This window comes from Canis lupus, chromosome 21 (assembly GCF_011100685.1).
Source record: "Canis lupus familiaris isolate Mischka breed German Shepherd chromosome 21, alternate assembly UU_Cfam_GSD_1.0, whole genome shotgun sequence".
Taxonomy (NCBI): Eukaryota; Metazoa; Chordata; class Mammalia; order Carnivora; family Canidae; genus Canis; species Canis lupus.
The window spans coordinates 28,828,791-28,839,195 of record NC_049242.1 but is presented as its reverse complement, the minus strand read 5'-3'; the positions used below and the strand labels follow the sequence as shown (position 1 = coordinate 28,839,195).

The window sequence follows — 10,405 nt, the reverse complement described above, 5'->3', positions numbered from 1 at the left end:
GTTGGGGCCGTAATTCTATTTTTAAATGTTAAAGGATCCTTCATACTGTTTTCCATAATGGTTGTAATAACCATTGTTATTACATTGTTACAACCATTGTTATAACCATTGGTTGTAACCCACCAGCGGTGTTCATGGGTTCTCTAACCTCCACATTCTCAGAAACGTTTGTTCTCCTGTCTTTCTGATAATAACCACCAAAGCAGGGGGGGGGGGCACCTGGGTGGCTCAGTTGGTTAAGGGTCAGACTCTTGATTTCAGCTCAGATCATAATCTCAGGGTCTTGAGATCAATCCTCGGTCCAGTGTAGAGTCTGCTTAAGATACTCTCCCTTTCTCTCTCTCTCTCTGCCTCTACGCACACACCCCTTCTCTCTCTACCTCAAAACAGACAAATAAACAAAAAAATCCCCATCAAACTAAATATGAGGTGATAATTTACTGTGGTTTCCATTTATATTTCTCTGATGATAAGTAACTGTTGACTATTTGTATGCATTCATCTTTAGAAAAATGCCTATTCACACTGAGGAGGGCACTATGGGATGAACATTGGGTGTTATGCTATATGTTGGCAAATTTTCATTGTATCTGGCTCTTGCTAGGGCTGTAGTCTCTGATGCTGATTAGCTTTGGAAGATACACTCCCAAACTCGCATGGTTGTTGGAAGGAGGCTTCCATGGAGGCCCGTCCATAGCAATGTTCTTGACATAACTTTCTCCAGAAGGAGTGATTTCTGGTATAATGCTACTCAGCTTCCTTTCTTTAATTTTCCAGGTTTTTTTTTTTTTTCAGTTTTGTGTTTGCCTCACACATGCTTATTTACTCTTTATTCTATTACATAGAAGTGTCACCAAGCCCCCCATCACACACACAGAGGGTATGGCCCAGGGGCATGGACACCTAACCTGTTGACCTTTGGGGGCGGTGGAGAAGTAAAGGTTTCAGCATGTAATGCTGACTATCTGAGTAGTTTCCAGACACTTGAAGAAAGTACAATCACCTCAAAGCTAAAGGAAAAGAAAGGAAAGTTCCATGGATTAAGTGGTTATAAAGCACGTGGTGATCACACCTCTACTCACCTTCCCTTTATTGCTGTCTCTCTGTCCCTCATGCTCCTTCTCCTCTTCCAGTTACTCTCCTTCGTCTTGCTTACACCCCTCTTTCTTCCAGAGCTTCCCGTGTTCCTTCTCATTGTCTCATCCTTTCCTCTTCTCCTCCCACCCGTCTTCGGCTCCCTTTTCCCCTCCACCTCCTCTCCCATTTCTCCCTCTTGATCTTCCTCAGCAACAGCTGTGACAGAAGTACTTCCTTCTGCTCCACATGTGCAAACCCCGTGCTTTAGCTCATGCTGCCCCTTACCTCCTCTTCACACTGCCCAGCCCAATAAAACATAACGAAAAATAAAAACCCAACTCTGCATTGCTTGACTCACTTGAAGCTCCCTCTGTTTATTCAATCAACGCATGTGGAGCTTTGATTAAGTGCTGGCCACCGTGTAAAGCATGGTGGCAAGCCTGAGTGTGTCAATCATGTGTTCCTAGTTTGAATTTTATTTTCTTCATCTCACTCTTCATGCTCTCAAATGATTACTTCTCTGTTGTCTGTCATCTCCACTAAAACATAAACATGATCAGAATGAGCCTTGCCTTAATTATTTTGTTCACAGTTGTGTCTACTTTGTATGAAATATTGTAGCACACCAGAAGGTATTCTTTAAGCATCTGTTGAATGAACAAACTCATGATTTCTGCTTTATTTGATGAAAATCCTGTGAATGGTTTTCTTCCTTAAGCATCTGTGAAATTTTAGTGCCTCTTCTGTTCAATTGTTTCTCATTATTTGTAGAGTGTGTTCTTGGGAATTCCCATACTATGCCTTACTTTCTCAATAACAGTCCTTTTATGCAGACTGCAATGAATGCACTTGCTATATTTCTGACTATACCATAAGTGCTCCCAGAGGACTCCTGATTGGCATGTGTCTCCAGGTCCTAGCACAGGGTTTGGAATGTTGTATATAATCTTGAATTCACATGTATCAGCCACAATCTAACCCAGGAGACCAAAACCAGGGTCCAGAACAGTATTCATCAGTTATATTTAACTACATCAGTTCCTTAAATGGAGAAAACATAATGTAAAAAAAGTTGTTGGGAAACTATTTGAGAATACTCAAGACAAAAAGGAATGCGAAGGTATAAATTCCTAAAGTCATCTCTCACCCTAGGTCTGGGGAACAAATATAGGAGATAGTGTTAATTCTGACCAGATAAAGGCAAAGACACCCCCCCCCCCCCCCCCGCCAGAGCTGAAACTCAGACTTGGAGGAATGGGTGCTGTTTAGGTGGTGCTTAGGTCTCAAGAGTTCAGACAAGAGTCCTGTGTGCCTGGGACTCACTCTGATAGGGGGAGGTGGGGTTGGCAGGGGATTTATCTTTCGCTTGTTCTGTGGTCTTTTACAGGTCATCATGTGACTAGTTCTGGAAATGTGGAAAGCTGCAAAATAGAAACAATGATGCCACTGTAATGTTTTCCTTCTGCAGCCCACCCTCCCCCTTGGCCAATTGCAGATCTTGGGAACTGGGTGGCAAAGGAGAAATGACAAGTTGCAGAGGTCCGGCCCTAGAAACAAAAGAATTGCTTAAAGGGTGGGATTGAGACAGAGAAACATTAACATAAAAACTAGTGCAATACAACAATGAGCTCAAACCTGGGAATTGTTTGTATGGGTTTCAAAACAGTTGAGAAACTGACTAGCAGATGGGAATAAAACCTAGAGATTTACAACAGCAGGAGGCTGCTACAACCACTGGGCTGGGGAAGTTACAGGTGGTGTTCCTGGAGCTATAGGCAAGGTGACCTTGCCCAGCAGAAGCTGGAGCCGAGGCAGAGATGCAGACCCCTGCCAGTTACCTTCAGACAGAAGGGTGAAGTAAGTGACATGCCCCCTGCCTGCCAATGCTCCCAAAACTTAAACTGTTGGATCTCAAGTTCCTCGGAAGTTTCCCAAGTGTCATCTGATACCGACTCCCATAATTGGAGGACAAGGAGAGGTGACAGAAAGCCAGGCCACCACAGATTGGCAAGTGGCAGAGCTCCTAAGCAAGGGAACTAAAATAGGAGGCTTATCGTGGGTGGTGGCAAGAGAGTAGATCTCTGCGCTGCGAATGGGAACCTGAAGAGCTTGTATGCAGAGTCCTTATCTGAACTGTCTGTATATGATCCACAGGATCTCAGCAACACAAAACTATGCCCTTGGGGCCGCTGTGAGAAAGAGCAAGACAAAACTCTATGCACAATGCAAGGACAGGGTCAAGAGTGAGGAGCCTCGATTTCTGGGCTCCAGTGCGTAGGTGGTCACGTGCTCTCCATGATCCTCCCAACAGACATTCATGTGGAGGCACTGCTTGATTAGCTGTCCTCCTCTTCCCTGCATAGGGTAATGCCTCAGCAGGGACTCAATTACTTGTCTGAGGCCAGGAAGATGGTAATTCACAGAGTGATGGCTGACTTCATAAATCTGTGTTTTGGCCCTCTTGAAACCTGAGCCCTCTTCAGGGCACACACCCCACTCAACTGTCCAGAGGGCATCTGGTTGTCGTTGCTCAATGCACAGGCCCCAGCACATGAATCCTTTCTTCTCTGAAAATGAAATAGAACAGCTCAGGGTCCTGAGTCCACCCCTGTGTCAACACAGTGAGACAGTGTGGCAGCTGATGAGGGAGTGGTGGGTATCTTCCTGATGAGGCAATGCCCTTGCTGTGGAGAACTGTAACTCAGAAGAAAGGCAGTGTGTGCCCCTGCTCCTATTTATTCATTCATAGAACAGTATCCGGGGAGGGGAACTTGTCATCCCACTGAGTGGCACCTGCAGTGGCAAAGCTGTCTCGTCCTAGCAGAGCTGAGCAGGTCCGGGTTGTCTTCCTTGAGGTGGGGCTGCACCTCCCTGATACTGTTGTCAGCCATACCCAGGCATCGGTTCATAAACCTCTACTACCTCATTCTTATTTCTAAAGGTTCTCCCACTTCCCAGCCTCATATAGAAATTAATTCCATAGAAGGCCCCTCCCCCCTGCAAATGGATGTATGTTTTCTCAATTCTGTCTTATACTCTCGCTGCATTGATTTTACTATGAGTCTTACGATGAGGAAGGGAGACAGGAATCCAACCCTATCCTTAGTCCTGTTCTAGTTTCTTCTCTCTGTGATTTGCATTGACCCACCCAACACAGGCCCTGGAGGATGAGATTGGCACCCCTGACAAGGCAATACAAAAGCATGATCTCTATTACTCATAGATTTTTTTTTTCTCCATAAGCTTCGTTATAAACTTCTGTCTGCAAGCTTAGCTAAGTCATGGTTAGTATTTCATTTCTAAGGTGATCTAATTTTTGAGGTGGACCTAAGAGGCCTAAAGTACAAGAAGCATACAATCTTCCTCGCTCTTTTTAGTTGGCTAAAATCCAGGTATTTTCCCATTTTAATAGAGAAAAATGTTGAGTTCAAAGAAAAACTTGTTATATAGAAAGAGGCAAACAGAGTCTCTATATTAACTAAAACATTGGGCTTCTTTTTGGCCTTTTCAGGATGAAAGATGCAGGAGTGTCTCTAAGTTATGGTACCTGCCTCATAAGAAGAAGAGAACCCTAAAAATACCTTTTCTCTATCCTCTCAAACAAGCCACATTTCTAACTGATGATAGAGAAAGAAGGGAGGAAATAAAGTGGAGAGGAGCCAGAGGCGCTTGTAAGAGGCTTCTATTCGGTGCTCCATATCCTTTCCCCTTTTTACCCTTGGCTGTCAATGTTAGGCCTATGGTCATAGGACTGTCTTCCTTACTCTCCCCAAGGTGAGAATCAGTTAGTGTTTTCCACACTTTCACATATTGCCATTTCCCCAACTTGTTTTGCATTTGCATATTCATTCAACACTACTCTCTTGGTATCACAAATTGTTATTATTTGATTTGGCAATATAGAGCTTTTTATAAGATTAAACAATGTCACTATTTAAACTGACTGAAGGCCATCGTCCAACTCTTTATGTTCCATTTGAAATCATGATCAGCTATGGTGCTCAATGGTGCTTGTAAATTAGTTTATTTAGTGGACAAGAGCATTTATATGAGTCCTGTACTTCACTTAGGGGCCTGTTGTGAAACACAGATTGCAAATGCTCACTTTGTTTCCATTCAGAAACAGTTCCCTCCCTCTGGCACCTGATACTTCTCCTTCCTATTCCCTGAAGAGAATTTAGAAAGAAAACTCCAGATTAACTTGATGCTCGGCTGCTTGAGGTCTCCAGCCCTGCTTCCCTGGTGTTAGGTCAGTCTCCACAGGGCATCTGCTTTAATTTACTTTTTTTTTGATAAATTTGTTTTTTATTGCTGTTCAATTTGTCAACATATAGAATAACACCCAGTGCTCATCCCATCAAGTGCCCACCTCAGGGCCCAACACCCAGTCACCCCCACCCCCTGCCCTCCTCCCCTTCCACCACCCCTAGTTCATTTCCCAGAGTTAGGAGTCTCTCATGTTCTGTCTCCCTTTCTGATATTTCTCACTCTTTTTTCTCCTTTCCCCTTTATTCCCTTTCACTATTTTTTTAAATTCCCCAAATGAATGAGACCATATAATGTTTGTCCTTCTCCAATTGACTTATTATACCCACCATTTGCTACGACGTGGATGGAACTGGAGGGTACTATGCTGAGTGAAACATCTGCTTTAATTTAGTCAAGGTATAAGCCCAAACCTCATCCATCTGGGAGCACTCCAATTCTGCCAAGAAATTATCCTGCTATCAAGGACAGAGTAAGCAGGAAAAGCAATTTAACAGAATTCCATAATAATTATTTTGTAGTGTCTCAGGCATAAATTCTCTATACTGCCTTTCCAAATACTCTGTAGCTAGAAATTCTAGAAAGGCATATTTTTTGACATGTCTTATGTCATTGTGTGGAAAAAAAAATAAATCCCAAAAAAGAAACTTAAGAGAAATCATGCACTTACTACCATGTCAAAAGTGCAAGGCTCTATGTTCCAGATATTGAATGTTGTTTTCCTGTGGGAGGATGGATTGGCGAGCAGATAAGGGAGGCAGAGAACAATATGGAGTTTCTTCTAGATGTCAGCTTTCATCAGTTCTCCAGAGTCATACTTGTTTATACATCTTATGGCATGTTCTGCCTGTAGGGTCAAATGTCACTTTGTGAACTTGAAATAGGGGAGGTGAAGGCAAGGGTAGCAGTGGTAGTATTAGTAGTGAGGCCAACACCACACAGAGGTGGTGTTCTAGGGGTAGGTACACATAGGGCAGACAGACAAGTATTGAGTCTCATCTGGAACACATCTTATCTGTGTTACTCTGAAAAACACTTAATTCTCTACACTTCATGAGACTGTTAACAAAATAACATGAACTAATGCACATCAATAATTTCTAACAAACACTGGCGATTTTAAGGACATGTATTAATTATTATTATACCAATAACAATTATTTTTTATGGAAAATGAGTAGCTTAGATTAATATACCTTTGCAGTTATGTCTAATCAATCAATAGTCTGATATTTACCTTTCTGTGAATGCCACTGAGGTTTGCTGAATGTACTATCTTTTGTTTTGTGTTACAAGTTTTATAGCTCCATTTCCTGGTTTTTATTTTTCCTCCACTACACACACATATCTCATCCTTTGTGATATGACGAGGATGATGATGATGATGAGGAGGAGGAGGATGACAATGACACTATGGTTGCTAACCTATGTCTAGAGTTAACATCATATATCAAAGTCAAACCTGAAAATCACATTTTGATGCGGTGAAACATACGGACAATGGCTCGGCGGATCTCCTTTGTCTTGGCGCTGTAAATGAGAGGGTTGAGCACAGGAGGTACAAAGAGGTAAACGTTGGACATGAAGACATGTATGTAGCGTGGGGCATGCTCCCCAAAGCGGTGCACTACAGAAACCCCAATCATCGGTACATAAAATGCTAATACAACCAAGATATGTGACACACATGTGTTGAGAGCTTTCAGGCGTTCCTTGCGGGAAGCGATGGCCATGACTGAACGCAGAATGAGCACATAGGAGAGGAAGATAAAAAACATGTCCATGCCAAAGGTGGATACAAGAACAAAGAATCCATAGATGCTGTTGATAGTGATATCTGCACAGGCTAGCTTCATCATGTCTGGGTGCAGGCAATAGGAGTGAGAAAGAACATTGGATCTGCAGACAGGCAGCCTCTTGAAGAGGAAGGGAAGGGGAAAGAGGGTGATGAAGCTCCGGGCAGTCACAGCTACGCCGATTCCAGCAATGACTCCATTGGTGAGCACAGTGGCATAGTGCAAAGGATCACAAATGGCCACATAGCGGTCAAAGCTCATGGCCAGCAGAATCCCTGACTCCATCATGGAGAAGGAATGAATGAGAAACATCTGGATCAGACAGGCATCAAAAGCAATGCTGCGGGCGTTGAGGCAGAAGGTTCTGAGCACGGTGGGCAGGGTGGCCATGGACATGGCCACGTCACTGAAGGACAGCATGGACAGGAAGTAGTACATGGGCTCGTGGAGACTGGGCTCCACTCGCACGGCCTGTAGGATCACAGTGTTGCCTCCGAGGGCCACGGCATACATCACACAGAGGGGCCCTGCTAGCCAGGAGTGAGATCTCTCCAGACCAGGGATGCCAGTCAGGAGGAAGGAAGCAGGATGACTGACATTGAACAGTCCCATGGCAGGGGGAAGCCAGGGCACTTTATAGGTTCGGACCTGGAGGACTTTGGAGAGTTGCCCTTTCTGGGGGGCAGGGGCCAGGGAGTCGGAGACACCGGGCATGAAGTCCACACAGTGGGAAACTGAGGCCTTCCTGAGATCACTGCTTAGGGGAAAACATTGGCAAACTTCCTTTCTTCATATTTCCTCAGCATCAGGCTTCCGGCTGGGATAATAACCCTCTGTTTTATAGATGAAGGAAGACATTGATAATACATCAGTTAGGTAAAAGAAAATGTTTCAGTCGCATTATGTTAAGCCGTATTCTCTACAATTTCAATATGTCCTTGAAGCAGCATTGAACGTGTTAATAGAGAACCTTGGCAGGTTGTGGCATCAGGAACTCACATTATTAACCCCTCACCACATAGGCACAGCCTTACCCGGGTTTTGTTACAATGACACGTTACTCACTGCATTCCCAGACCTTAACTGCAAAGATATTCTGTCTGTGAGAGTGATTATAGTTGGTATTCTCCCGTCATTCGGATGATCTGGAAACTCTTTCACCTTCATTGCCTCATGATGATTAAAGACAGGGCTGGAAAGCTTTTCTTTTTTTTTTGGAAAGCTTTTCTTCTGGCAGAACTGTGTCAGGCAAAGGCACCCTCCTTAGGCAGAGGAACTCCAGAAATATTTTCCATTTCCCCTTCTCCCAACACTAATGACACAAGGCCAGAGCCTAATCTCAGAGTCTTTGCTGAAGAGGAGGAAGGAAGAAGGGGACTTGGGAGCCTCCGTTATCTCAAGGCCCCAGAAGTGCTCCAGGTAGGACTAATGCAGCATTATTACATGGGGAACGTGCCTGGAATTTCTGGGGTAGTGTATGACTCGGATCACCCCGTAGTTCCCAAGATCAGTGCCACCTCTCTGTGTGATTCATTGCATCCGTTCTAGTCACAGAGCTCAGTCTGTGCCCGCCTGGCCTGTCTCCCTCCAGGCATGTGATTGCTTGGGATCCACCACTGAACAAGCCCTTTTTTCTTCCCCCTGAATACAATTCCCATTCTTCATACAACTACCAGTGATGGAATTTAGGGGAAAAACCCCCAGAAGACAAGTGAGCAAAAGTGAAGGGAACAGAGAGAAGGAAGAAGAAACCAGGCTTCAATGAGCATGACTCCGGGCAGGGCAGGGCCAAAGCCATTCTGCGTGTAGGGATTTAAGTTTTAGTATTTGTGGGAAAGTGGCTGCCTGGCAGTCCCAGGATCACATTCTTTATCATTCCCAGCAGTGACTCACTCATGGTGTGAGTTGTCTGGATGAATGTGAAGAAAGGAAACCAGGAGAGAAACCAAGCAGTATGGAGCACATTATGTGTCAGATACTCTGCAAGGAAAACGTTGTATCTACTTACCAGGCTAATCCATGACAGATGAGGAGGCTTCTGGCTGTGAGCCTGCCTCCCACCACAGGGCAAGTAGCTGGTGATGCCTCAATTTGCATAGAGATGTGTAAGACTCTTATATCTTATTCAGTCCTTGAGGCACCATTAAGGTGTTGGAGGAGAATTTGAAAAGGAAAATAGAGTACACATTTCTGGACGGAGATTTCAAAGGTACTCTTGGACCCACGGGATGGGCACAGACTCATGTGGCAAAGAAGAGGCCGAAGTCCCTGTCTCCAATGCTGGACCCAGTTCCTGCAACTCTGGAACTCTGAACCCTCCCCTTCTCTGCAGCCAATAGGGACCAGGTGGTTTAGGGGAAGGGGTGCTGGAGGGGTGAGGAGCCCTGGGGCTAAGCTGGCTCTGGCTTGCCCTGGCTGTGTGAGCTTGAGAGAGTTTTGTTCTCTTTGTAGATCAAGCCCCTTCCCACTTGTCACTGTTGTTTGGATGTATTCTCTGATTCTTCATGGATCTCATGTTCTGTTACATTTGAACTTCTAGTCAAAGAGAGAATGCCTATAAAGTTTGCTGTGCAAGAAGGCACAGATAGGCAGAGATGGAGTTGGGGGATGAACAGAGAGGCTCTTCTGATGACCAGCCTTGAAACCAAGGGCAGAAAAAGCAAAAGATTAGAGATGCTTGGCCAAGTCAGGCTCTTGTAAAGTTTAGGACTAGCTGATTTCCTTACTCTCTTATTTCCTGAGCAGCTTTCACAGGCTTAATGTCAGAATTCCTATTCAAATCGAAGGTTTTGTAATGTGATCACTCAGTGGTTAGTTTGATCCATTTTGTAGCTTGTGAACCCCTTGCTCCTGGATTTCAGAAGTTTGCCTGTGCCGAGCTGACTTTCCTCCCTAGTCTGTGTGATGTTAATGAGTCATAGAGACCTGGATCCCAAGTGCATTGAATCTGCCCAGTGAGCTGTGTGCACAGAGAATCACAGCGCAGTACCCAGAGTTGCACAGTTAGTGGCTGTGCCAGAACAGGGACCCCAGTCCTGGGGCTCTGCACCTGCTCTGCTCACTCTACTCAAAGCTCCCTTGTGCTAACCTCCAGGCACTCTCTCCCTTCTCATCTGTCATCTCCTCCATCCCTTTCAGGGTTTCACTCCTTAAAGCAGGCTTCAGGTGAGTCAGCTAGCTGCCCCCTACAGGGTTTCAGAACTCACCAGAAGCCAGACAGAGGAGAGACACTGGAGGAACAACACACCCTTCTCTCTATCAGCTAG

The 10,405-nt window shown here is 44.8% G+C and overlaps 1 protein-coding gene across 1 annotated transcript; it reads right to left on the bottom strand.

Annotated features, from left to right (window-relative positions):
* Window positions 1-6,812: 6,812 nt before the first annotated feature.
* On the bottom strand, window positions 6,813-7,751 carry LOC119864887 (olfactory receptor 51I2-like). The gene has a single exon (XM_038568169.1). It carries the CDS (start codon window positions 7,749-7,751, stop codon window positions 6,813-6,815), a length of 939 nt encoding a protein of 312 aa, XP_038424097.1.
* Between the last annotated feature and the right edge of the window lie 2,654 nt (window positions 7,752-10,405).